The sequence below is a fragment of the Hemicordylus capensis genome, chromosome 6 (assembly GCF_027244095.1).
Source record: "Hemicordylus capensis ecotype Gifberg chromosome 6, rHemCap1.1.pri, whole genome shotgun sequence".
In the NCBI taxonomy this organism is placed as follows: domain Eukaryota; kingdom Metazoa; phylum Chordata; class Lepidosauria; order Squamata; family Cordylidae; genus Hemicordylus; species Hemicordylus capensis.
In genome coordinates, this window is record NC_069662.1 from 57,404,369 (window position 1) to 57,432,348 (window position 27,980).

General features: G+C 46.2%; 1 protein-coding gene and 1 long non-coding RNA gene across 2 annotated transcripts; one reads left to right on the forward strand and one right to left on the reverse strand.

Annotated features, from left to right (window-relative positions):
* Positions 1-731: 731 nt before the first annotated feature.
* Positions 732-27,930, reverse strand: LOC128332045 (uncharacterized). The gene is made up of 6 exons (XR_008310534.1): positions 27,718-27,930; positions 24,912-24,993; positions 24,330-24,380; positions 18,972-19,114; positions 4,650-4,758; positions 732-1,219 (listed from the first exon to the last, which is right to left on the reverse strand). It is a non-coding gene; the product is annotated as an uncharacterized LOC128332045 (long non-coding RNA).
* Positions 17,889-25,133, forward strand: LOC128332037 (somatotropin-like). Its single transcript, XM_053266256.1, has 4 exons — positions 17,889-17,973; positions 18,480-18,596; positions 23,372-23,527; positions 24,874-25,133. The coding sequence occupies exons 1-4, from the start codon at positions 17,953-17,955 to the stop codon at positions 25,072-25,074; spliced, it is 495 nt and encodes a 164-aa protein (XP_053122231.1). The 5' UTR covers positions 17,889-17,952; the 3' UTR covers positions 25,075-25,133.
* Positions 27,931-27,980: the final 50 nt, after the last annotated feature.

The window sequence follows — 27,980 nt, forward strand, 5'->3', positions numbered from 1 at the left end:
AAGAGGGCACTTTATCACTGCTGCTGCCGGCTCCTCTGCTGCTCTGGCTCCTGTGCTGCACGCACACGCGAGCGCGCGCACGCACACACACACACACCCCAGCACAGCCCGCACAGCATTGGTGTGCATGCTAGGCTGCACTGCTATGGTGGAGTGCCAGGGTTTAGAGGAGCTGACTGCAGCAGTAAGATGCACTCTCACTGCCACCCCGATCACTCTAAGATGCCTTTTAAGGGCAGGATTCCCCTTTGCTTTACAAGCTTAGCCCCTCAGACCGTCAAACCAGGTCGGCCTGGTTCGATCAAACAGACTGGACCGCCAGTTGGTTCGACTGCACCAGTTCACAGCCTGGTGATTCGGTTCGAATTCAGTCTGAATTTGAATTGAACCGCAAGAAATGGTTCCATGCACACCCCTATTTTGTAGCTCTGTTTCATCTCAGTGAAATTTGTGTGAGAACTTCTCTGTGGATTGTGTCCCTGATTGTTTCAAGAGTATTCTCCAAGGAGAATTTAAAAATTAAAAAACTTTTCAAAATTATAAAAATAATTCTAATACTGTTTTTTCCTGAAATTTTGAATTAATGCATTTATTCATTTCAGCTCTAGTGCCAATTTTATTTTTTATTTGACACAGATCAAAATCTAATCAACTCTCTTTTATGCTTCAAGCTGCAAAGCCATTCTATCTATCAGTGGAACAAAAAAATAGAATATGCTTAATACCTCAACCCAGAAAAATCAGAGAGACGTGAAAACATGACACACAAAAACGCTTTTATACACACAAGTATAAAAGGGACTTTTATACCTTGAGGCATGCAGGAGGTCTTGGGCGTATCACATGGAGTTTGGGAAACATTACCACTTTGCCAGATGCAATCCATTTTCCTGCTTCCTCTTGGAACATTCTGCTGCTGCTGCTTTTTGCAATTCATACCCGCACATGCAAAGGGCAGCATGGAAATTACTTGTGGATAATCATCTGAGCCTGCTTTGTGATTTGAAGTGGAAGACTGGGGTGCTCATTCCTGAGTAAACCCATTGGCGAGAGGTGCTCCAGACTGCCACTGAAAACCAAATCCTCCTCAGCTAGCAGATCTACTCCCAGCGGAGTCCAGACATGCTGGGTAGGAAGGTTCCTTTTCCAGCAACAGGCCTGGTCTGCCAATGGATCAGCTCGAGAGTAGGGAGACTGTGGCATTTCCCTGCCTGGATATCTGCAATAAAAAGGTTGGACAGGCATGAATTGAAGGTACTTTTTAATATCAGATAGGAAAGGAAAGCAGACACCCTCTTAGCTTCAATCCAATCTTGATTACGGTCACAGACCAGCATAAAGTACAAGGGGTGATTACATATTACATACTACTGCCATGGAATTATTTTTAAAAAACTATAAGAGGCTATAAGGATAAGTAGTAATAGTAGAATTTAGAACTATAACTGTCCAATACAAAAAAGACAAGACCTCAAACCAGTGGCCCCTCTAATTTTTTTCATCTGTGTGGAATGAGTTTTGTTCTGGGCCGCAGTATCAAGGCAGTGTGCATGCACCTGCATTTAGAATGGGGCCTTCCTGATTTAACCTGAGTGGGTTCTAAATTGAACTGAGCGGACATCCAAAAACTTGTAAGCGTGCGCGCGCCTTAGTGGGAACAGTGCCTCAAACTATGTGGCCAAGATCAAAGAACTGCAGTTATCAAAAGTTAATAACGGTTATAAGGAGGTTCTAAAAGACATGAAAGACATAAGGGCACAATAATCACTAATAGACATAAAGGCATAAAAGAAGAAAGGGCGGAAAGCATTAAAATGATATAAAAGGCATAAGAAATACATAAAAGGGCATGTAAAATCATGCAGGTGTATCTATAGGCATAATAAGATTTTTGTCAATTTAAGGCGAAGTGAGGAGCCGAGAATCTGAAGAACTGCAAAACTGTAAGAGCACTGGGCTGCCATAAGGTGCTCTGTGCCCTTAGCTTTCCTTTCTATGTTGACCCTTCCTTTGAAGCTTCATAGCAGGAAGAAATTCAACAGGAATTGCTATCTCCCCAGCAGGAGGATCTTCATTGGTTGAATTCCTTTCTGCCATGCAGTTTGCTACCATTTTGTCCTGGCAGACTGCCACCACTCTGTCCTTTCTGCTGTGTGGATTGCTACCATTTTTTGTCCTGGCAGGACTCCAGTGCTTCAGAGCCCAGGAACCCTGTCATGGGAGAACAGTGGCAGTCCTTGTTTTGTAAGTTTACCACATCCTATAGAAAACACAGGCCACCTAATGGCACAGCGGGGAAATAACTTGCCTAGTGAGCAAGAGGTTGCCAGTTCGAATCCTCGCTGGTATGTTTCCCAGACTATAGGAAACACCTATATTGGGCACCAGCAATATAGGAAGATGCTGAAAGGCATCATCTCATATTGTGTGGGAGGTGACAATGGTACACCCTTCCTGTATTCTACCAAAGACAACCACAGGGCTCTGTGGACGGTCACCAGGAGTCAACACTGACCCGACGGCGTGACTTTCCCTTTACTTTATAGAAAATACACCCTACTGCTACCTAAACAGTTGTCCCAAGAAGCCTTTGCTAGTGCTAAGCATTGTGATGTCTCTGACAGTTCTTGTTTTTCTGTTGTTTGCTGAACCAGATCCATTTATTTCCTGTTATTCCACATAGCAATGCTAAAAACCTCCCCCAGTGCCACAGGGAAATGGGTGCTAAATTCAAAAATGGAAAATAAAGGGAGGGAGGAAGAAACTACATGCCCAGGTAGCAGGGTGTGAGAAGGGTAATTTTCATAACCAAGTTTCAGTTCTGCTTGCCACATCCCACTCCTGCATTTAACCCACTACCTGTCCCTGGCTTTGTGTCTCTTGGTGTACTATGCATTTATAGCAGTTCCAAGAATGTTGGCAGTATATCACCTTTCAACAGGCAGTGATCTGTTAGTGGCAAAACCAAAATTCACCCAAATATGCAATGCAAACAGGGAGGTCATTCACACAATCAAAAACCGTGTTCTACCCGGGTTCGGGAGCTGTGTGTACTCCCAATTTTTGATTGTGTGGAAGCAAGGTTAGAGGAAAACCTGGGTAGAAGTGATTGTGTGGAAGCAAGGTTAGAGGAAAACCTGGGTAGCTTTTTCTCCTACCTTGCTTCCACACAATCACTTCTACCCAGGTTTTCCTCTAACCTTGCTTCCACACAATCAAAAATTGGGAGTACACACAGTTCCCAAACCCGGGTAGAACACAGTTTTTGATTGTGTGAATGACCTCAATATCTTCCACTTCTTTTCAGTTTAGACAGGTTTAACTTGAGCTGGGCCAAACAGACCCCAGAACCTGCTCTCTGCAATCTTACAACCAGCAGACAGGTAACAAGAAGCATACTCAGCAAAGCTCACATTTATTAAAAAGTTGTGGAGGTAGAAAAGGCAACATATACATGCTGAAAGGTATTCTGCTGTGACTTCACAGTAGGGGCATAGCAAAGTGGGACAAAAAGTGAAAGTATGGACCCTTGCCTCTCTCAGGGGCCAAGAACATTTGCTCCCCTTGTTCAAATGTAGCTACAATGATGCTTCACACAGTCTGCTCTGCGGCTGAGTTCTGGCATTGAAAAGAGGTTCCTTCCAGGGGTTCAACATCCTCTTCCTGTTTTGAAATCCCTCCAGACATTGCTGCCTCTTTTTGCTGAGGGATGCAGACACCCCCCCCGCAAACACTTGAGGAGTTCCCTCAAATCTGAGGGGATTTGAGGGGATTTTACTGAACTCCTCTACAAAGTGTTAGCTTTTAATCTCCACGCAAAGTGTTTTTCCTCTCTCCCAAAGTGTTTTTCCTTTTGCCAACTGTTAAACAGCGTTTGTTCTCCCCCCATATTAAAAGCAGAGGTGCACCTAAGTAATTTTGGATCCTGGACCTAAAGGCCTTTGGAGCCCCTGCCCCCTGGCAAATTAAGCATCATCATGCTTGGTCAGGTGACCACACCACCTGGGACAGACTAAAGAGGATTTGGGGGTCCCCAGGGGCTGTGGAGGCCCTGAACTTCGGCCCCAAAGTCCAAGGGTAAGAGCACCTCTGATTAAAAGTGCTTTCTGGCCCCCAAATATAGTTGCTTCCCCCAAAAGTGTCTTTCTTCTCCCTCTCCCACCCCTCAAACAAATTGAAGTGAGGAGTTGTTCCTCAAGCTTCCCCTCAGTGCTCTGCATCCCTGCTGGGCAAGGAGTCTCCTCCTTCGCTTATGCCAATAATGATGAAAGATTCTTCCCCAGGCTTTGCTCAGCTAGGACAGTGAGCTCATGTTAACTCATTTCCCCCGACCCCACTACTGGTCACTGCCTCTTGCATATGAAGATGGTGTTACATGCACATGGGAGAAATTACAAATTGTTTTCTTAGGATTTACTCACCTGATAATTCCACCCACCCATCCTCCCCCTCTTACCTGTAATAAGATACAGATGTGAGTGCTGTATTTGGATACATCAAATGAAAAACATGCAAGGAAGCAGATGGATGGGGCCCCCAAGTGGATGGGGGGCAATGAATGGAGCCCACCCCGACCCACAGTGGACAAGCGGTTGATCAAGGCCACTTAAAAAAATAAAGCCTTTCTAACACTTGTGGGGTGCACTTACTTCTGCTAACAGGAAATTTTAGGGCTGAAGTGAAGGCAAGGCTCACACCTGAGTCGAACACTAGCACAAATTTTCAGTGCTGCCACAGGCTTGATTTTTAATGCTGGACCTGGAAGAGGTGAAAACAAGGATGTCTCTGAGCATGGGCAGAGTGTATGTTCATCTGCACTGAATAACCATAACCAGTGCCCCCCTCCTCACATTTATAACTGGATCAGTGTTTCCAAGGCAGAAGTTGTTGCTTCCAAAGAAGCTTGAGTTCCAGCCCCTTTTATTTTAGAAATTATGTGAGGCAGGAAACAGACAAAACACATTTCCCAGTTCCTTGGTAGGCCTTGAATTGGAGTTGGGTGCACTTCTGTGAAATGGACTGGATGATTTGGCTTTTTTTAAAAAATTGCCTTTTTATTGATCATGGTCAACATCCAGCCTAAATTACTCCTGATTCATCCTGTTGAAATTAATGGGACAAGTTAGTCATCACTAATTTGTCCAATGAATTTCAATGGGGCTACCCAGGATTAACTTTGGATGTTAACCATGTGCAGTAACAGGTTTACTTGCAGTTTTTCACTTGTATGATACTGGTATATATTTCATTTCATATCAGGCGGACCACATTATTCACGGGGGTTAGGTTCAGTTTTAGCCGTGGAACCTAACCAGCATTCCTTCTAACAGGGATTCCCAGATGTTGTTGACTACAGCTCCCATAATTCCCAGCCAAAGTCCATCATAGCTGGGGATGCTGGGAGGTGTAGTCAACAACATCGGGGATTCCTTGTTAGTGGGAATGCTGGTTAGGTTCCGTGCCTAAAACTGCAAATAACGAAACTGTGAATAACAAAGCATTTTGTCAATTGGAATTTGGGGGTTATGGTCTGAAAAAATGGCCTGAAAACCCCCCCAAACACAAGTGGGGGGGAGCTGAAAAAAAAGGCTAGTGCACCACAGTGTACCTTGGCCACCTTGGATATTATGCTCTCCCACTCTCTAGATGTCCTGTACCGCCAGGACTGCATAAAGTACAATATAGTGCAGTAATATAAGATCAAATAATTTTTCTTATTTTTATTGATTGCTTCGATTTGTTATGTTAGTTTGATCTTTGTTTGCTACCTTGGCTTCTATTTTCCTTGGGCATAATCTTGAAAGGAAAATAGGCTATAAATACAAGAACAACAACAACATTAATAAATAACAATGATAAATGTTTGATTGTGTCCAGTGGTAGCCACCAGTAGCCACCACTGTGCAAGTGTGTGCAATGCACTCAGACCATGAATGGCTGCAGATGTCCCAGGGTCCAAAGCACTTGCTGCCGCCTCTTCCCCTAGGGTGCTAGCCTCCACCTTTGCAGCCCTGCTCCACCACCACGCCACTGGAGGAATATTAATAGTTTAATGAAATACAGGAGAACCCCATTATTTGCGGGGGTTCTGTTCTGCAGGGGGCCCCGTGGATAGTGAATCTGAGAATAATAGATAATGAGGGCTAGGGGAACTGGGGGGTTCAGTTCCCGGATTGCACCAAATTGCTGAAAATCAGCCCAAAATAGGTGTTTCCCCCTCCCAAAATAACGCCCTACCATGCCCTACCCAATAAGGCCCTACCATGCTCTCCAGTAGTCCACCATTGTGAAAATCAGCCAAAAATTAGTCATTCTTGCCCCCCTTTTTTTGTTAAAGTGAGCCATACAATGGCTCCTGAAAACAAAATTGTGGCGGAAGTCACTTCCAGATTCACGGGTTTAACCCTCCACACACACCTCCCGTTTTTTCCCACATATACCGAGGTCGGGTGCTAATTACCCAACCGCGGATAAACAAAACTGTGAGTGCTGGACCTGCAAATAACAGGGCCCTCCTGTAGATATTATGTACAGAGAGGCAAGTGCAGACTGCTTTTTAATGCTCTTGCTACTGGCTGTTTGTTAGCCCCACCTCTACTCCAGGACTGGAATACAAGTAGCGAAAGCCCCATTCAAAAAGCTAGCCTGGATCAAGGAATGGATTGTTTGTTTATTTATTTCATTTATATCCTGCTCTTCCTTCAAAGAGCCCAGGTTAAAAAGGTTGTACACCTTTGGGCTATACATTGTGCATGTATAGAGGCTATTGTATAATGTGTGGCTGGTTCAAACTTTTCTGAAGTGTTCTGAATGTAGATTCTCTGGTAGCATATGAGATTTTCAATGACAAACCATGAATCTACTCTCACTATATGCAGAACACCTCAAAAACTGCAAAGCCCTGTACCCCATGGGGTACCACCCAATGGGGGTGGTTGGCACCCTATGTGAACTACACCACCACTTGCTCTGGGCCACCCCAGGGCCCCCCAAGAGGGATTATAGGGCTTCTGAAACCTCTATTATTCCCTATGGGGACAAATCTTAAAAATGCATACACTTCAAAAAACATTTAAAAATCAGCCCTTTGCCCAATTCCTTTGAAATATTTCTGGTAGCTTCCTTGCCCCCATTGGGCACTACCACTCACCACACTGAACTCTGGGCCACCCCTCCCCTCCCTGACACGAAGTGATACATTTGCTGGAATCCCCATTATCCCTTATGGGAAAATTTTAACGATGCGTGGATTAAAAAAATTCACAAAAAATCAGTCCTTTGCCCAATTCCTTTGAAATTTGGGTGGTAGCTTCCACCCATTGGGCACTATCACCCCCCCCACTCATTTGGCCACAGACCCTTTTTTAATATGGGGAAAAATAATAAAGATGCATAAACTTAAAAAAATTCACACAAAAAACCAGCCCTTTGCCCAATTCCTTTGAAATTTGGGTGGTAGCTTCCACCCACTGGGCATTACCACCCCCCACTCCTTTGGCCCCAGGACCCTTTTTAAAAAATCCAAATCAATTCAGATTTGGAAAATTCAGTTACAAAATGAAATGGGGGTGTTTCAATTTGGACCCGAGTCAAAATGAAACGCACACCCCTAGAGTGAACACTGTAAGATATTCCCCTTAGGGGATGGAGCCATTCTGCAAAGAGCACCTGCCTGCTTATATGCAGAAGGTTCCAAATTCCCTCTGTGGCATCTATAGATAGAGCTGGGAGAGATTCCTGCCTGTAGCTTTGGAGAAGCCACTGCCAGTCAGTGTAGCTAATACTGAGCTAGATGGACCAATGGCCTGACTTGGTATAAGGCAGCTTCCTATGTTGCTTCCTATGATGAGTGCCACAGTCATCCCCTGTAAGCCCTTTGTACTTGGCATTTAGGCATACAGCCTCTAAACATGGAGGTTGCATTTAGCCAACTATAGACCAATCCACTGCAAAGGTGTTTAATCTCTTTTTAAAGCTAGTGGGTATCGTCCAGACTTGTAACAACAAATTGCACCATGTTAAGTTTGCATTATGTGAAGAAGTGACTCTGTTTGCTTGTCCTGAACCTACTGCCAATGATGATCCTGTTTTAGTATGTTGAAAGAGAATAATCTTTTTCTGCTACCTTCACACCCTTGAGACTTGCATAAGCCTATGTCATACAGCCAAGTTCTTTAGAGGAACTTGCATCGACCTCCTGGTCATTTTGACTGTCTTTTCTGGTCCCTTCCTGAACGCCGATACTCTTTTGAGAGGTTAATGGCCAGCATTTCATAAGGTATCCGCAGTTTGGGCATTATCTGCCAATAGTGATGAACCTGAAAACAACCCAGAGTGAAAGGGGGAAAAACACACCCAGATGTTGCTGCCTCTTCGGTTACTCGATACCCTACCTGGGTGGGTTGTACTCTTCTCTTTCCCCCCACAACTATTTTCCTGGGAGATGACCTTTACATGATGATACCACTGTGCCCATATGTGGCAAAGCCCACAACTCACCTTCCCAAATCCTTGTCTATTAATGGGGTGACATCAAACCTTTCCCTGAAATGTCACGAATCGGAAGAATCTGCAGAGGGTTGTGCAAGTCCCTGTGGGTGTGTTATGGACCAAGATGTCCACAACGCATCCATTGTTGACAACACATACTTGGGATCCACTGGTTGGCACAGGTATCATCATGACACAGAGCAAAACATTACCTTGAAAGGCAGAATCTGTTAATTAGCCATGCAGTTCTGATGCTCTGAGCTCCTTTATTTCAATAAAGCAAGCCTCTAGCCCTCAGTGTGATGCTTTACTAGGTGCTTACAGGTTTCTTTTCTTTTCACTCAGGCTGCTCAATACCCTCAGAAGAAATCCTCAGAAGAGGCAGGATTTCCCCATCACAGCATCTCTGTTCCAAAAGTGTTGACCTAATTCTAGGGCCAAAGGAAAACTCTCTTTCTCAGTGTCCATAGAGCTATCTATCTTCAGCACCTTCAGGTCTCAACCACACTCCAGTTTCTAGTACTGTTGCCAGGTGTGAGCTATAGCTACAAGACAGGACCCAACTGTTTCCTCTGGCATGTGCAGCATTAGAGACAGTAGCTCAGCTCCCATGCTATGGGGGTCCTCACCCACAGCTGCCATCCCCATCTGGAGGTGAAATGTGGTACAGCCACCAAGTGCAAGTATTTACTCAATTAGAATTTCCATACCATTTTCCATTTATAAATATAAAAAATAGTTTCTGTAGTTTTATTATATATATATATTTGTTTGTTTAACACATTTTTAATACTGCCCCAAACCCAAGTCTCTGGGCGGTTTACAACAAAACAATAGAAACAACAGATAAAAAGATTAAAACATTTCAACAATTAAAATTTAAAATGTTAAAACTATTAAAACCACATTTAAAACAATATCTAATTAAAAGCCTGGGTGAACAAATGCATCTTGACTGCCCTTTTAAAAGTTGTAAGAGATGGGGAGGCTCTTATTTCAGCAGAAAGTGTGTTCCAAAGCCTCGGGGCAGCAATGGAGAAGGCCCGTCCCCGAGTAGCCACCAGATGAGCCGGTGGCAACTGCAGACGAACCTCTCCAGATGATCTCAATGGGTAGTGTGGTTCATAGCGAAGAAGGCGTTCTCTTAAATACCCAAGGCCCAAGCTGTTAAGGGCTTTAAAGGTTATAACCAAAACTTTGTGTTTTGCCCAGGAACTTACTGGCAACCAGTGTAGATCTTTTAAGAAAGGAGTGATATGGTCTCTCCGACATGACTCAGAGACCAACCTGGCTGCTGTATTCTGGACTAACTGCAGTTTCCGGACTATGTACAAAGGCAGCCTCACACAGAGTGCATTGCAGAAGTCAAGTCTGGAAATATTAATTTTTAGATTCTTGTAATGTTTTAACCTTTTTATTTGTTGTTTTTATCGTTTTGTTGTAAACGGCCCAGAGACTTGCATTTTGGGTGGTATACAAATGTGTTAAATAAATAAATAAATAAATAAATAAATAAATGAATGAATGAAGAAGGCATTCTCTTAAATACCCTGCATGCATGCATCACACACAGAGAGAGCAGAGTACTTCTTATAGGGATGTTTGTGCCTAAGAGCATAGTTGGGCTGATGATGAGTCTAGAAATAGATGCTAAAAATGGCTCTAAGGAAAGAGATTATAAAATTAGGGGAAGGATGGATGACCATTCAGATAGCATGGCTGACAATGGAGGTGCCTTCCTTCAATCTTGCATACTTAATGAATTGACCTGCTGTGATGATTAAATTAAGACATGTTTGCAGCACTTTAAAAATGGAGGAGGCTCATGTAGCTTTGAATAACTTCTTAAGTATCATTTCTTTTGCCCCATGGATTCCATGTTCTTCCCAGGCCAGAGGCAATGTAGCAGTGTTGAGAAACCTATGTCTTCAGATAGCTTCCTGTTAGAGAGTCTACAGCTTTTGGTCATTTCAGCCCAATGCAAACCCATTGGCTTTTTCGAAGGCACTAAGATGCCAAATCTCACTGCTTGTTCTGTTCCTATGTCATGAGCTCAGGTGTTGTGTTCCATGGACAAGAAGTCATGAAACAACCAAAAGAGGGGGAGGCAGGCTCTCTGCTAAAACTACATATATACATTAATGTGATGCTCATGAGCCGTACGCATGAAAGACATCCATAAACATTTCTTAGTGTATAAGAACAGCTCAGAGAGGAACATTGGGCAGCATAGATGAGAGGAAGACAACTATCTCCAAACAACATCCCGGTGATTTTCCAGCTGGACATGACCTCAGGTATGCTTTTTTGTGTTAAGAAAAAGGAAGGAGAAGGAGAAATCTCAAATGCTTCTGGGATGAACTTCATTACTGATGCGTTTCTACAAGGTCTTTCTCAAAGGCTCTTGTTCCAACATCTCAGTGGTCAGATGAGGCTCCTTGTAGTTAAACTCTATGGAACAGCAGGTGTCTTTTCTTAGCCTTTTCTGATCAATGAGATATATTGAAATAAGAGCACTTGATAGACCTTGCCAAAACATGTCAGGCCAGTAATGAAGCTCATCACAGAGGCATTTGAATTTTTCCCTCCTTTTTCATTTGGCTTGGTGCATCTCCCTTTCCTTTTCCGGTCTGTTAAGAAAAGTCTAAGCTTCCCTAAATATTTAACCTCTTTCCCACTCCAGCAGCTTCTTATTCTAGGTATTCACCTGTTATAAACAGCCAGTTCTGTAGGAACTGCACCGTGGCTCTTTTTCCCAGTTTGACAAACCTGTAGGGAAAGAAAACTGCTGCTGTCTGAACTGCTGCTAAGCCTGCAATCAACTTAAGAAACTGCCCTCTTGAGTTATGATACTCGGGGAACAAGAAGACGATTATTTTGAAGGGGCGGTGAGCATGCATATTGAGAAAATTCTTGCTTGTTTCCATCCCAGCATCTCTGGCTAAAGAATCTCTGACTGTAAGTCTAGGAAAGGCCATGAACAAATAAGGATAGACTGTAGTAGGTTAGTGGGACCATTAGTTTTACAGGTCTCCCATGTTTAACAGTTGTTGTTTGCATGCGCCTTGAGAACCTAAAACATAAGGAATCCATAGAAAAATTGTGTTGAAAAAGACAGTTCCAACCATATTGTAAGACCCCTGCTTATAATATCAGAGATCGGTGTGATTTGAAATTATATTATCCAGTGACTGCTACTACCAATCTTACCCCCCGAAAAGGTAAAATGATCTTCAGATCTGGGCATGTGCTGAAGTTGAACACAAACAAAGATTGGTTAAATACCATGGCTTCTTCCCAAGAAACTCTGGGAGGTATAACTGGCAAAAATATGGGTTTCATCTGAGTTTAAAAGATGGTTTTGTGACTCCATCCTGAAGCAACGTATCTCTGTGTTATAAAACAGAATTACCCACGGCAGTGAATCCCCCTTTAAGCTGAAACTGAGAGGGTTTCCAGAACTGTAACCCAAAGGTTCAACCAAAGTAAGGAGATTATCTTACTATCCTAACTTACCTCAACCAAACCGAAAATTAACTTCTGGTTAGTCCCTTTGGCTTGTTGTACCCAGCAGAAAGGAGATCAGTCAATCTGAAGGATAAACTTTCTTCCCCAAAGATATGGTCATAACTTCTCCAGGGCCCAAACAATGACCAAGCATTCCTTCTTGAATGTAACCAAGTTCACCTCTCTGCGAAAGAGCTTCCTCCTTAGGTATGCTATGGAATGGAGCTCCTGGTTTGCACCTCACTGCATCAAAACAGCCCCTACTCCTCTCTGAAGCATCAGTATTCAAAACAAAGGGTTGTTTGACATCCGGGGCCTGTATAACGGAATACGTTGTTATCTTAGCCTGTAGGGTCTCTAAGACTTGTTGACATGCTTCAATCCAAACTACCTTGACTGGTATCTGCTTTGGTACAGATCAGTGAGGGTGGCGGCAGCAGGAACATGACAAAACTGCTCAATACAGCATCAATAATATCCTGCTAACCCACAAAAGGATTGGACTTGTTTTGTAGTAGTAGGAGGAGCCCATTCATAATAGCTTCAGTTTTAGTTTCCTTCTTGAAACTAGGGTTGATATTACCACCACCGGCACAATGTCCCGAGTATATAACCTCCTTTCAGTTCACCTGACACTTGAAGGCCTTGATGGTTAGACCTGCACTTTGAATGTGTTGTAAAACTTTCTGTGCATGCTCAAGTTGTCGTGAATTCTGCTGCCTTTGTCAAGAATCTTTTGATTGTTCCTTAACCAAACACTCATGAAGCTCATTCACACAATCAAAAACTGGGTACTATCTGGGTTTGGGAGCTGTATGTGCTCCCAATTTTTGGTTGTGTGGAAACAAGATAAGAGGAAAAGCTGGGTAGAAGTGATTGTGTGGAAGCAAGGTAGGAGGAAAGGTACCCAGATTTTTTCCCCTTCTTGCTTCCACATAACCAAAAATTAGGAGCACACACAGATCCCAAACCTTGGTGGGATTAACAGTTTTTGGTTGTGTGAATGACCTCATAGTCAGCTGTTTCCCTGTCCATCAGTTTTCCCCCCTGTGGATCCTTCTTTGCCTGATTCAGCTCTTGCAAGACTTTCTGAAGATGCATCTTTCTCCCCTAAAGTTGTGACTGCAGTTCTTCACCTTCTTTTACAGCACTGCTATGGTCCTTTCTTTTTTGTCTTGTAGGAGTTTTTCAGTCTCAAGTTCCTTGTCAATTTTTAGTCTTCCAAGTTTCAGTACAAGTCAAGGGGTCTTCATTGGCAGAGTGCAGCTGCTTTTGTTGCTGAGCTGAAGACTCCAGTTGTCTTTTTAAAGTGACTGCACCACTTTTTTTTTTTTGCTAGAATCCAATTCTTTCCTTAATTTCACAGCAACAGCTTTTCTTTTCTTTTATCTTATTCCCTTTTCTTTTGGGTGGTTTGATACAAGGTTTGACCTCTGGGCTTAGCTTCCAGGAATCATCTCTGTTAAATCCACCAGATCATTCTGCAGCAAAACAGAAGCTCTGGTTTTGACTTGTACGCCTACAATCCACATTCCAACTCATCTTTTTTAGGAAATTTGGGCCCTAGTCGTTGGCAGACTAATTCTAGGGGATTCAAAAGGTTCCACCCAAACTGACTGTCCAGGAAGAAGTTGGTTTTCATTTCGCCAGTCCTGGTGGACCACTGTAATGCCCGAACCCAGATCTCTCTGAGCTTCCAACTCCCTTCCATTGATATAAATTACCTCTCGATGTTGGGGAGAGATCCAGCTAGGCCCTTCTGTGGCCACAGACTGTTTAGGAGGATTCTCCTCCCCTTTCACTGAGTCTGTCACTTGTAGTATTTCTACCACTCTGATAGCCATGGCTTCTCAATCTCAAGGGGTATGAAAAGAACTTTGGGAGTCAGTCTACACTGTTCTGGTTCAAATCCAGAGGGAGGGGCACTTTTTTGCCTGAGACTGGGGGGTTGGTCTGCCGCTGCTACAATGAATCTGGGCATCTCCGTGGTGTCTGCTGCTGCTGCCAGCTCTGCCATCTCTTTTCTTGTCAATTCCACATGTACTGATGGTACAATCCATTGTACTTTGTTGGGGTTTGAAGGTGTCCCGGGGGGACGTTGGGGACAATCCCTTTTCAAATCCCCCGCCTTTCCTCAGGAGAAACAGATAAAACATGGGATGGTTTGCCTGGAGGCTTTACACACAGGGCTTCTACCCTGAATCTCCTTCAGAAGAGAGTGTGTGCGTTCACACACCAGCCAAACCTACCCCGAAGTCCCTTCGAGATGCTTGGACCCACTCCACACACAAGTCGGGCTTTGTCTTGCAAATTCTAGCTTATCTCAAGGTATTTCCGGGTTTTTAAAATGCTGGTTTTAGCTACTTTTTCTGAAAACAAATTGGGAGAGGCATTGACATAGAATCATTAGCATGATCAGAGGGATACTCTCTACAAATGCAGATGTAGCTCTTTACTAATCTCTCCCCTACCCACTCATTGGCCAAAAGGAAAACACGGATGTCTGCCATGTGAACTTGCATCAAAAGCAAACTTGAGAGCAGAGGGGAGGGGCTGCTTCCCTCAATGCCGCTAGTGTACTCCGAAGTGGCTTCGCTCAACATTTACCCCTCATCATGAAGGATGGAGCAGATAACTCCCTGGTAGAGCATTAGGAGTAGTTTTGTGATCTGCCCTGCCTTTGTGAGTTTGCTCAGGTTACTGGGAATAGTGGTTCCCAAATAGTGGTTTGTATCCCCTCTGAAAAGATTTCTGGCTTCCCACCATTCTTTCCTGTCACAAGGAGATTTTGTCTGCCAGGACTGCAGCCTCGGCGGTTATTCAAGGTTCCTGGTCCAATACCATGTGTTTGTGGGAAGTATATCAAGGAACCACTCCAAGCCTATGAGATGCAGAACCATCTCTATTTGGCCTTTAGCACCATCCACCCATAAAAACAGCTGTGTGTCCAAATGGTTAGCCACTTGTGCATATCTTCTCCTCTTTTCTTAAGAGAGTGGAAAGCCCTTCTGCTGTGTTCAGGCGTGAGAGCATTGTGTTGTTTGACCTCTTTGTACTTACAGAAGCCATCCACACAACCAGGCAGGTGGGGGAGCGGGTGGGTGGAGGGAAGACTGCACAGAGCTTACCTCCCCCACCCCCAGGGATGATCCATCTATTGTTGCTAGGAATGCAAACCATGCTCCCAGATGATCCTCTGCTGCGCTAGGCAGTGCTGGAGTCCTAGCCTCCGGGAATCCCACAATGCACCACGCACCAAGAGCAGTGCATCAGGGGATTCCCCCAGGAGATGGGCACTCTAGGTGCGGCCAGACAGGAAGCAGCCCAAGCTTGCAGACAAACAGCAAACCCATGTTAAGGGAGTGCTCGCTCCCTTAACCCTGGCTAAAAGCCAGGCTGCAAAGCCGGGTTAGGTGGTGCTATCGAAAGTAGTCTGGTTGACTACAGTTGTGTTAGTGACAGCCAGGAGGCTCACAAAACCGCTGCCAGTCTGTGTAGACAATGCTGAGCTAGATGGACAAATGGTCTAACTCAGTAGAAGGCAGCTTCCTATGTCCCTAAAGCCAGCCAATTCATGAGTGTTTCTTAAATGCTCTGGTCGGGATCAACCATATGTGGTGAATTCGGGGTGAGTTCCTAACCTTTCACCTTTTATTTCACTTAAATCCTGCCACCACCTTCCTGTTTCCCTAAAGTTTAGGAGGAACTTTACCCAAATGTATATCAGGGAACCTGTTACCACCAATCTCCCCCTGTCCTCCTGGGACAAGATTCAGCCAGGTTCTCTTTCATTTGATAGTATGAACAACTATAACTGAATATCCTTGTCAAGTAGCAGGCCCATGGGTAGGGTAAATTCCCCTTTCAGAATATATCTGCCACCAGGAAGCCATATAGACTGGCAAAGTTATCTATATTATTAATTCTCCAAGACAGGCCATGCGTGGCAGAAAGGAGGTGAGCGAGAGAGATGTGTGTGTGTGTGTGGGGAGAGAGCGAGAAAGTTGTGGGGCAGGAGAGAGCGAGTGAGAGAGTTGTTTGTTGGGGAGAGTGAGAGAGAGAATTGTGGGGAGAGAGAGAGGGAGAGAGTTTGGGGGAGAGAGCGAGTGAGAGAGTTGTGGGGGGGAGAGCGAGTGAGAGAGTTGTGGGGGGGGGGAGAGCGAGTGAGAGAGTTGTGGGGGGATGCCACAGATGCTCTGTGCAGGATCAGCTAGTTTTATTACTAAAACAGGAAGAAGGGACTAACAAAGGTTTGAGCATAGAAAGGGAATAAATTATAATGAAAATAGGATGATAAAAACACTATCTCCCCTGTGATTACTAGATACTTGATAACATAACCAACTGTTCCTCAGATTCCAACTGAGCAGGATCTCTACAGTAAGGAATTTCCCCCCCGTCAGTACCTGATACACTACTGGATTTGGATTCACCCACTAAGGCTGTGGACTGTTGCACTTGGTTGCACCCCAAAATTCTGAAAGATATTAATCCCCTTCATGGCACAACAATACACAGTGGGTATAGCCACCTGAACAGCTACCAGAAAGCAGTTCAGGTTCAGTAAATCTGCAAAGAAGCTGAGTCTTTGCAAAGCATGCTTGCAAGGTATTACTTTTGGACTATCTCAGGTTTAGTAACATTTCATTTCACTAATGCACAAAAGAAATGAGGTCTTGTCGGGACTGGTTGCAAGATCTAAAACCTGAGCTATTCAACAGTTCCGATTAAGTAACATTCATTATTAATTTGAAAAGATGCTGAAAACTTTAAAGGTCTGATCTAGCTGCTCAACTACAGCAAACATGCCAATGTGCAAAGGCCTATTTTGCAGAACTTTGTTTTCACCTATTGTTTAAGTGTTGCTTTGCTTTCTTTGATTAGCTTAGCTTGCAGCCTGATCTCACCAGTTTAGCCCTCTTCGCTTTCCTTTGCAGGATCTTCGCCCTCTCTGTTCGCTATTGCTGTGGTTGTCCTGGCCCTGCAATGGCCTCAGGAAACAGTGGCCTTCCCCAGAATTCCCTTCCGCACCCTGATTACCAGACTATTACAAAGGCTCGATGGTCTTCACACATTTGCAACAGATACCTTGAGGGAGTATGTGAGTACTGGGCTATTGTTCAGGATTGCCAACCATTTGTGTCAATTCTTGGAAATCACACAAAGACTTGGAAACTCCCCCTGACCAGTGTTTCCTCTAACAGAGATTCTAAGATGTTGTTGACTACAACTCCCATAATGAGCCAGCGTGGTGTAGTGGTTCGAGTGCTGGACTAGGACCAGGGAGACCCGAGTTCAAACCCCCATTCAGCCATGAAACTAGCTGGGTGACTATGGGCCAGTCACTTCTCTCTCAGCCTAACCTACTTCACAGGGTGGTTGTGAGGAGAAATTCAAGTATGTAGTACACCGCTCTGGGCTCCTTGGAGAAAGAGCGGGATATAAATGTAAATAATAAATAAATAATCCCCAAGCCAAAGCCATTGCAGCTGGGGATTCTGGGAATTGTAGTCAACATCTGGGAATCCCTGTTAGAGAGAACAATGGCTTCACACCCATACCACAGTAGGATTCTATTGTCTAAGCCTGTACTAATCAATACTTTGTCCAGACTGACACCTGGGTCCTAGTGCAGGGGTTCCCCAACCGGTGTTACTCCAGATGTTGAACTACAACTTCCATCATCCCCAGCCACAATGTATGATGGGAGTTGTAGTTCAACAACATCTGGAGGACCACCAGTTGGGAACCCCTGTCTTAGTGTGATTTTTCTTAGCGCCACCTGCAGACCAGCTTTAGCCTTCCGTGAAGAACCACCATTCACTATGAAAAAGGAGCCATCAGTTCTTCACAGAATACAAAAGCTGCCCAGCAGGTGGAGCTAAGAAAAAAATCTCTTGAGGACCCTGCTGTCCACCTGGACAAAGCATCAACTAGCCCAGGTTTGGGCAACAGATGCCTACTGGCGTGAGTGAGGTGAGTAAAATCATGCTTGCAAAAGCAACGTTCCAGCATGGCTCTTACTTTTACTGCTGTCTAGAAACACCCTTAGAGTGTCATTCATGGTGGCAATGTGGAAGGGGGACAGATCTGACCCATGGGAAAATCTACTGGGAAGTTTTTTCATGCAAGTCCCACTGAAGTGAACTAGGGAAGTGCACAGGAGTGCACTTGTGCAATCCCCATTCATTTCAGTGAGGTTTGGCATGAGAACGTCCCCATGAGATCTTCCCCACGGAGTGTCCTGCCCCACCTCACTTATTGGCAGTCGGTACTGGGGTGGGTGGGGGTGGCTGCAATTTGGATGTCCTGCCCCATGGATCAGAGAGCCTTGGGTTGGCCCTGTGCCCAAACTAACTTGAGCCCCAGCCCCTCTCTTCTGAGGCACTTCTCCCTTTCCCCCCTCTCCAAACTAAGTTGCCCTTCTGGTTTACTGTGGAAGGAGAGATAGTCCTCATGGAGTTTTGCGGCATTCTTTATAGGAAGCTTCCCTCTTGCCAGATGACCTGCAGTACGCCATGCAACATGCTCATACCACCGAATGTTTCTCTGAAAGCATCCCTGCACCCTCAAGCAAGTATGAAATCCAGCAAGCACAGGTACGTTGTCTCCCATGCATTGTGGGCACATTGTGTCCCATGTGTTGTGAAAGAGCTGCATGGATTTCCAAAATCTAAGCTTGTGTTTCATGTGTGGAGGTTTCCTGGGTGGTGGGACAGTACAGCGGTGTCATTCCTTGTGAGGAGAGAGGGCTGAAAACGCCAGACATTTTTGTGACCTGTTTCTTTACAAATATACATGCTGGGAATGGGAGCAGACACCCTGTTTGCTAGTAAAGCAGCATCTATTTCCTCCAAACCAACATGGTACATTTGTAGGCTACCCCCCTCCCCCCGCCCAATGCTCCTCTTCCAGGCTGCTGCAAAAAGGAGATTCCCCTTTGCGGGACACAGTGCAGCCAGTGGTGCTCTTACCTCTGGACTTTGGGGCCGTAGTCTGAGGGCCTCCACACCTCCTGAGGGCTCCCGAATCCTCTTTAGACTGTCCCAGGTGGTGTGGTCACTGCTGGCCTGCATTGCGCCAGGGGGCCGAGTGTGATTGTGACCTGATCCGAGTCCTTTAGAGACAGCGGAGGGAATGGAGAAAGAAAATTGTGGGATGGGAATATTTTAAGTTGCCTGTTGAAATGTTTCTGCTACTGCATATTTGCATAAATACACTCCACGTGTTAAAAATACTGTGTTTGTCACGGTGTGTGTGTGTATGATGCTTAACTTGCAGTGGGAGGGGGGCCTCCAAAGGTCTTTAGGTCCAGGCTCCGAAATTACCCAAGTGCACCTCTGAGTGCAGCTCCACATTTCTGACTCCAGCCCCCAGCTAAGCATGCAGTATATCCCAGCTATCAACAGCCTAGTCACAGCCTTTGAAAGACCATCTTCTAGCCATTAGTGCCCATTGAGGAACAGTCTTCAGCTAATTGAAGAATTAGCAACGGACCACCACTGCTCACTAGCAAGTTACCCAATGAAGTTCCCTGTACTGAGCACGGTGCTTTATCCCATAAAGGGCCTCTGGGGTGCATATTCTGATCTCCTCTTCTGCTGTTCTGAAGAAGAGCAAGGCTCAGTAGTCAGTACCTTCAGAAAAGGTGGAAAGAGGCCATGACTCAGTGGTAGCAGAGCATCTATCTTGCATGCAGGAAGTCCCATTCTCACACCACTAGGAAAGGTCTCGCGTAGAAGGACTGTGAAAGACCTCTGCTTGAAGTCCGTAGCAGCTCATTGCCTTTTGCTGCTTGGGGTAAATGGCACTGAGCTGCCTTGGCCGCCACCCCACATTGCCTCCCTCACCAGCCCAGATGCTTCTCCTTTCCCCTTCTCCTGGCCTCACCTTCTGAGGTGTGCTGCACTGCTTGCAGACTAGGGGTGTGCAATTCGGGTATTCGGTGATTCGGTTCGGGACCCGAACCGAATCACCCCTGTTCTGTTTTGTGCCCGAATATGGGCCACCCGAATCACCCTTAATTCGGTTCGGATTTGGATTTAATCCAAATCCGAATCGATTCGGGGGGGAAAAAAGGGGCCCAGAGGCAAAATTTTGGGGTGGGATGGTAGTGCCCAATGGGTGGAGTCTACCACCCCAATTTCAGGGGGATTGGGCAAAGGGCTGATTTTTGGGGAATTTTTGAAGTTTTAGTGACTTTGGGGCAGTTCGGGGGCATAGCATGGGATCTGGGCAAAAGGAGTGGGGTGGGGTGGTAGTAACTAATGGGTGCAGGCTACCACCCAAATTTCAGGGGGATTGGGCAAAGGGCTGATTTTTGGGAAATTACTGAAGTTTTCATGTCTTTGGGGCAGAAAGTGGGGCCTGGGGCAGAATAGTGGGGTGGGGTGGTAGTGCCTAATGGGTGGAGGCTACCACCCCAATTTCAGGGGGATTGGACAAAGGGCTGATTTTTTGAGAATTTTTGAAGTTTTAGTGACTTTGGGGCAGTTTGGGGGCAGAAAGTGGATCTGCCCCAAAGGAGTGGGGTGGGCTGGTAGATAGTGCCTAATGGGTGGAGGCTACCACCCGTCCCCAATTTCAGAGTGATTGGGCAGAGGGGTGAATTTTGGTGAATTTCTGAGGTCTGTCTTCATAAGGTGAAGTGTGCTAAATTGATTACTTCCTCATATTCATAGTAATTGAGAGTGTGAAAAAGTGAAAGTGGGGTCATGAGAGTTGTTTAATTGAAAAAAATCTCATTTGCTATGATAGAATGAGAATTCACACCTCAGAAAAAACTTAGGCACTACCACCCCACCCCACTATTCTGCCCCAGGCCCCACTTTCTGCCCCCATCTGCCCCAAAGACATGAAAACTTCAGAAATTTCCAAAAATTCAGCCCTTTGCCCGATCCCCCTGAAATTGGGGTGGTAGCCTGCACCCATTAGGCACTACCACCCCACCCCACTCTTTTTGCCCAGATCCCATGCTATGCCCCCGAACTGCCCCAAAGTCACTAAAACTTCAAAAAATCCCCCAAAATCAACCATGAACCGAATCACCCAAATTTTTCGGGCCCGAAATTCGGGTGATTCAGCTCGGGCCCGAAAAATATCGGGGGACATCGGGGGTGATTCGGTTCGGACCCGAATCACCCGAAATTGCTCGTTTCGGGCACAGATCGTTCTGTGCCCGAAATATTTTGCACATCCCGATTGCAGACTGGTGGGAGAAAAGCACAGAGCATGCACCCAGCAGCCATTTCACCGCCTCGTCACCAGTGTTCCCTCTAACAGGGCTTCCCAGATGTTGTTGACTACAACTCCCAGAATCCCCAGCTTCAATGGCTTTTGCTTGGGGATTCTGGGGGTTGTAGTCAACATCTGGGAATCAGTGGCGGAGCGAGGATGCTGGCACAGACACAGGGGGCATGGCCACGTTAGCAAACGCATGGCTCCATGCAATGGCTCTCTAAGGTCTCCAGTGGGGTGGCTTTTCTCATGAGGCCATGTGAGGTGATGGCTGCATTTGGCAGCCAGTGCGGGCATCCCATTTTTGAGAAGTTTCAGCCAGTGCTGGGCTTCCAGCCCGGCCGAGAATGCCTCTCCCTGCCTTTGCAAGTAGGGAGAAGCCATCCCAGCCATGCTGCAAATGCGGTGCTGGCCAAATTTTGCTCTCAAACAGGGTGTGCGGCCCTGTTTGCTAACATGGCCATGCCCGCTGCGCCTGATGTCAGATGCAGGGGCATGGCTGGGACACCAGGCACGGCCCCTGGTGCATGGCGGCCCAGGTTCTTTGAACCCGTTCGCTCAATAGCTGCTACGCCCCTGCTGGGAATCCCTGTTAGAGGGAACACTGCTCATCACCACTGTGTTGCTGCTTCTCTCTCTCTCTCTCTCTCTCTCCTCCAACACCGAACCTGACCAGAGTCAAACCAGACAAGTTTGGTCCTGGAGTAGAGGGACAAGAGGAGAGAGTGGGAGAGCTGGTGCCGGCATAGCAGAGCAGCAATAACAAGGCGAGAACAGCAGGCAAAGCTGCCACTGGATGCATGCTCCACACTGCCTCGCAAACAACAAGCAGCAGCATCACAGCTAGGGGCAGAGCAAGGGGGGGAGTGAGTGGGCCCATATCCACATCGTGAACACAGGTGGCCTCCTCACTTGTGGTGCTGCCTCCCCCACTGCCATGAGTGGGAGTCTGGCCGATGGAAGGAGAAGGGCCAGGGCACTGAGCGAGTGGCCAAAGGAGGCAGCTGGCAGTGGGAGCCCTGGCAGGGGAAGGGAGGAGTTCGGCAGTTCCTCCCAGATGCTTGGTGGCTCTGGGATGCAGGGCACGGTGGGTTCTTTGAAGCGGTCTGCCTTATTATAGTTTCACCCCTGAGCACAGCTCAGAAAGTGAGGCCAGTGGCAAGGGAGAAGAGGCGCAGTGCCTGGGGAGCAGGATGGGGCCAGTGAAGGGGCAAGGTGGTGTGGGGGCAAAGTGAAAAGATGGGCAGTGGAGAGGAGGTGGGGCGGCGGCAGCAAGCAGGTAGGGTGGTGCCCAGGGCAGGGGGTGGGGTGCCTGCACTGGCTGCCCCATGGGGCCATCACCTCACATGGCCTCATGAGAAAAGCCGCCCCACCTGAGGCCTTAGAGAGCCATTGAATGTCAAGGGGCCAAACTGGGCATGGTGTCGGATCTATAAGTGGGTCTCTCACTGTTTCTTAAAAGCTCAATAGTAGCGCAGAGGGACATGGATCTGCTGGGAACCTCAGTGTGTGTGTGTGTGTGTGTGTGTGTGTGGTGGGGTTTGAAAGCTCCCCCCTGCAGTTTTCTGAATGAAAATTGTCTGCCTCTCCAACTATGAAACTTTTAAAAAACAGCAGGCGATCCAGTTATGGATCACCCAACATCACGTGCAGTTGTGCTCATATCAGACAGTGCTGGGTAAGATGGAACAGTGTTCAGATGCCCCCAGAAAACATGATCTTTTGGGACTGTGAACATGGCGGGAAGGAGGGCTCAGCCCATGCTCTCCTCCTTCCCTCCTACCCCCCCTACCCCCTCCCCATTTCCTCTTCTCCTGGAAAACAAACATCCAATTTAGTTAAGTCACAGTTCTGCGCGTTGTCTGAACTTGGGAGCTGTGGTTTGATTGCAAATCAGGTACATATGAAACTTGTACCTGATCCTCATTTTATATCTTGGCTTGTAAAATGCAATTAAACCTCAATTCCCAGGATGGCATACAGAACTGTGGCTTAGCTCAGGGATTCCCAGCCTTGGGTCCCAAGACATCATTGTTGTTGGACTACAACTCCCATGATCCCCAACCACAGTGTCTATTGACCCATTTTGACAGTTTCCAAAAACTGACTCTTCTTCTTCTCCTTCCCACCATGCTAGGACTTGCAGCTGCTCAGGTTTTCCCAGTCAATCATTCACTCCTGGATAGGCCCTGTGATGCCATCAAGCGGGGAGTTCACGAACAGACTGGCCTTTGGGCCAGGAGTGAATAAAAAACTCCGAGATTTGGAAGAAGGTATCCAGGCTCTAATTGGGGTAAGCTGTCCCCTCCCAGGGTAACAAGGGTATAAACTGTCAAACAGTTACATTTAGAACACAGCTGGAGTGCTGATGGTTCTACCAGAAAAATTATTGTGGAATTGGAAAAGGTACTAAAAAAAGCAACTAAACTTAATATGGGGTTGAATAATCTTCCTGACAAAGAGACACTTTAGAGTGTAGGGATTTTTAAGCTTTAGAAAACTGTAAGGCTGAATAGGTGTGTACTTATTCAGATATATAAACACACCCCTCAAATCCCTGAGGGAACAAAATAAGCATTGTGTTTTGAGGGGCAAGAAGAAGGGACCTGAAAACCAACCAACCAACCAACCAACCAAACCTGAAAGGCAGTGGAGCAGGGAGAACAAACCAAGGAAATGAGAAGGATTGGAGAGAGGAGTCGATTTATTGATTTAATTTAAAACTGTTTAAAAATGATACACCGCATGGCAAACAAGATAGAACCTTGCAGAACATCCTAATCCAATGGCCATGATATTGGACAGATGTTCCCCAGCAGCACTGCCTCATCCCCAGACAGGAGTAGAGGCACCAAAATGCCATGCCCCTGAGCCCTCTCTGAGCCAAGAAGTCCATCTTTGATGGTATCAAAAGCTGCTGAGAGGTGTAATGGAACCAAGGAAACATTCCCCTTGTCCAGTTCCCAGTGAAGATAATCTATCAAGGTGACCAGAGCTGTTTCAGTCCTGAATCCAGACTACAAACTAAACTGAATTTGACCCATATAATAAGTGGCATTCAGAAACCCCTGGAATCGAGTTGCCTTCTCTCTCACCTGAGTACCTTGTCAAGAAATGGTATATTGAAGATCAGAATACTGGCTGCCCTAGAAAGAGTGAGACAGAAGCAGCCTTAGTTTTGACCTCCCCTCACAGAATGTACTTAGGCCACAGTTCTGGGGGAAACAGCCACTACTGCTGCTGTGGCCCACATGACTGCCTCAGTTTCCCAGCTCCACCATTATAGCCACCACCGCCACCACCACCATGCCTCAGCCATCTGCTACAGCGCTGGCTTTCAAAGGCCTGACTTGTCTTCAGCAGGTTGTGAGGATACTGAGAATTAAACAGCTTGCCAGTACCCACATAATAAAACTACAAGCTGCTTCCACATTTCTCCCATCCCCAATGGCCAATGCAAGGCCAACTCCTATCCATATACAATATGGAGGGGCAGGGGGCATAGAATGGTAGCTATAATCAGCACTGATGCAAATACTGGGGAATTATCCAAATCTGCCAAATTTTGGATTTTCAGCAAAATGTCATTTTAGCATTTCCCGGTATTCTCTTCCCACTTGCAACAATATGTTTTCACAGGACATGGGAGGGAACTCACGAAGCCTTCAGATACCCACCAATGACAAGTTGGATGTCAACCTCCGGACTGACGATTCCGTGGTGAGAAACTACGGCCTCTTTTCCTGCTTAAAGACAGACCTGCACAAGGTGGAGATCTATGTTACAACGATAAAATGCCGGCGTTTGGGGGGAAACGACTGTAACATCTCTGCCTTCTGAGTGCAGGAAAATTCTGCTGATGCCTACTCTGTGACCTCCTGTGCAAGGGAAAAATCTGAGCCAAGCTGAGACCAAAATGTCCTGCATATAGTAGCTCTGCTCTTCGTGAGGCCCCTCTATATTCCTTTGTGCTTCTTAAGATAAAAGCAGTTTCACCTCCGAAGAATAAACATGCTTTGCTTTAAGCCTACTTGAGGAGTGTTTCTTTCGTGTTTCTACTTGTGGCGTGTTTCTATCCTGCAACTAAAAGCATCACACCCCCAGGCAGATGGGTTTGGGGAAATTAACTGCACCACCTGAAGGCAGAAGAGATCTCTCTTCCACCCTCACTTTTCAACCTTTTTCTAAGGGTTGGTGATGGCCACTGGCTTACAGCTTTAAAAACAATTTTTAAAAACTACCCAATAAAATATTCCATTTCTGTATTACCTAGGACAGGTAAAAATAGTGGGGAGTCACCTGCTGCATGCTGTCAACATGGGAGGGTGTTACAAAAGCTTAATTTGTAAGAAGATAATTGCCATTTGGGCGTCACACACTCCAACCTGGAAATGCTTACCACCTACTTTCGGATGTATGTGGGCAGGTATGCTGCAGTTGTGCAGCAGTGAAGGTCAGGCACTCTGCTGATGCCAAAAGATACTCTCCTCATCTACATCACAGCTATCACCTCTGGAATGGGGCAAACAACATGTCCAGAGTTAAGTCCTCTTTGAAAACAAGCCCTGGCACTCTGCACATGTTTTAAAGCATTTCTTACATTCCAATCACTGGGAATGAGCTCTGTCACTGAAAACAGACTCAAAATTGAGCCATGACTCAATCTGAAACCTACTTTTACACATGACTTTTAGCTTGCAGCCCCTCCAGAACGGAGGGTGCGAGTCCACATATCAGCTGGATTTACCCTGAAGTCCCTGCGAGCTATCAGGGACCAGTACACACACAATTCTGCTTTTCCCCGAATTACTGCTGTGCATTCTAGCTTGGCCTGAATTATGTCTGGGGTAAAAAAAGCACCTCTGTTTGCAGCAGCTTTTTTTTTTTTTTAAACCAAACTTTCTGGTATGCCCTGCCACTTATCCCATGATGTGTGTAGGAGCCATTGCCAGTAATTCAAATCTTTTCAAAACTCACACTGGTCACCACAGAAGGGCAGCATGAGGTGATGAAGGCAGTCACAAAGTCAAGTTCATTTAAAAAATCAACAAAGACTTGGGTCAGATTTGTCAGGTTCGGGTTAAGTGTTCTGTGGTTTGATCCAGCTGCTTGACAACTTATCTCGCTGGTCTTCCGCAACTAGCTGTCAAACTAACAACAACAAAAACAGAAGGTATCAAAAAGGTATCGTGCCTCCTCCTCTGGGATGTGATTGGTTAGAGACAAAAATCCAGAGCAAGCTGTGGGAACGCACACAGGAAAAGGATCCGCAGGGAATGCTGACAAGAACCGACCCTATGTGAACGGCCCATCTAAACACCCAAATAAAACAGCTGCGAATCTGCTCCGAAGCAGATTCGCTCTTTGGATACCCCGAAGCATGAAGCCACGTCTGGATAACTCCCTGGAAGGCAGAACACAGGCTTCGCTTGCACTGATCCCCTCCCACTCCATGCTTCCTTCCTTGTGGCCGGGGTGCAGCTTGGTTGTTTTCCATCATGTTCATAATCCATTGTCTTCTCTTCATTAACATTTCTTCAACATGCCCACCCTGAGCCCCAAATTCTCCTTCAGGTACACAATTCCCTTCCAGTCAAATTATCACAAGTTTTATGCACTAAAATAATCAGGTGCAATGTGCAATTGACACAAGACAGTTTTCAAGGGTGGCTTTGGAGGGCTGCTTCATACATTTACATTTTGTTTTTGAGCTGTACACTTAAAAAGATGCATGTCTACCCAGACTGGCGGCAGCTTCTCCAGGTTGCAGGCAGGAGTCTCTCTCAGCCCTATCTTGGAGATGCCAGGGAGGGAACTTGGAACCTTCTGTGTGCAAACATATAGATGCTCTTCCCAGAGTGGCCCATCCCCGAAGGGGAATATCTTACAGTGCTCACACGTGTGGTCTCCCATGCAAATTCAAACCAGGGTGGATCTTGCTTAGCAAAGGGGGCAATTCATGTTTGCTACCACAAGACCACCTCTCCTCTCCTTGTACTATGACACTTTACAATATGGGAAGTATGAAAGAGATAAAACACCTATTTATATAGTTACGCTGATCAGAGTGGTAGAATGGGTTGCAAATCCTTGTCCAATGTTTGTATACTTGGTGGCAAATCCAGGTTTGCTGCACTGTCCTTTGTGGAATTACTTAGTTCTCAGCAGTGTTCCCTCTAAGGTGTGTGCATGAGCACATGCTCACACGTTTTTTGATGTTCGCTCAGTTTTAGATCCCGCTCAGGCTGAATCAGGACGGGCCCATTCTGAATGCACATGTGTACACACTGCCATGATACTGCCACCCAGAACAAAATTCATTCCACACACAAATGAAAAAAAAAAAAAAGTTTTTGAGAAGGAAACGTCCTGCGCCACTAGCGCATGTTTTGGGAGGAGATTGGTGGAGGAGAAAGAAACCCTACGCAGATAACGGAACAGAAACCCACCCAGCCACCTATCCCAGCGTGGCACATCACTCACCTCCAACACGTCCGTCGCCAGCCCCAGGACTAGGAGGGTCCATCCATTCCCCGTCGGGACACGGAACTCCAGCACCTCCGCCATGGAAGAGCACGAAGAGGCTGGGTTTGCCGCGGGAAATACCGCCCCCCAGAACTCCCCCTCCCTCCCGCAGCAGCAAAACGGGCCAGCCATCACGTGGTTGTGAGGAGGAGTGGGGTTTTTGTAGGCGCAGCCACCCCCCGCCCTCGTAGCCTGGCCCTGTGTTTTGGAGGAGTTGGACG

Excerpts from the sequence above, each read along its gene's own strand:
- LOC128332037 (XM_053266256.1), top strand. The coding sequence starts at position 17,953 with ATGCCTACTGGCGTGAGTGAG. Across the intron at positions 17,974-18,479 it reads TGCCTACTGGCGTGAGTGAG|GAAGCTTCCCTCTTGCCAGA; the intron begins GTGAGTAAAATC and ends CATTCTTTATAG. Across the intron at positions 18,597-23,371 it reads ATGAAATCCAGCAAGCACAG|GACTTGCAGCTGCTCAGGTT; the intron begins GTACGTTGTCTC and ends CCACCATGCTAG.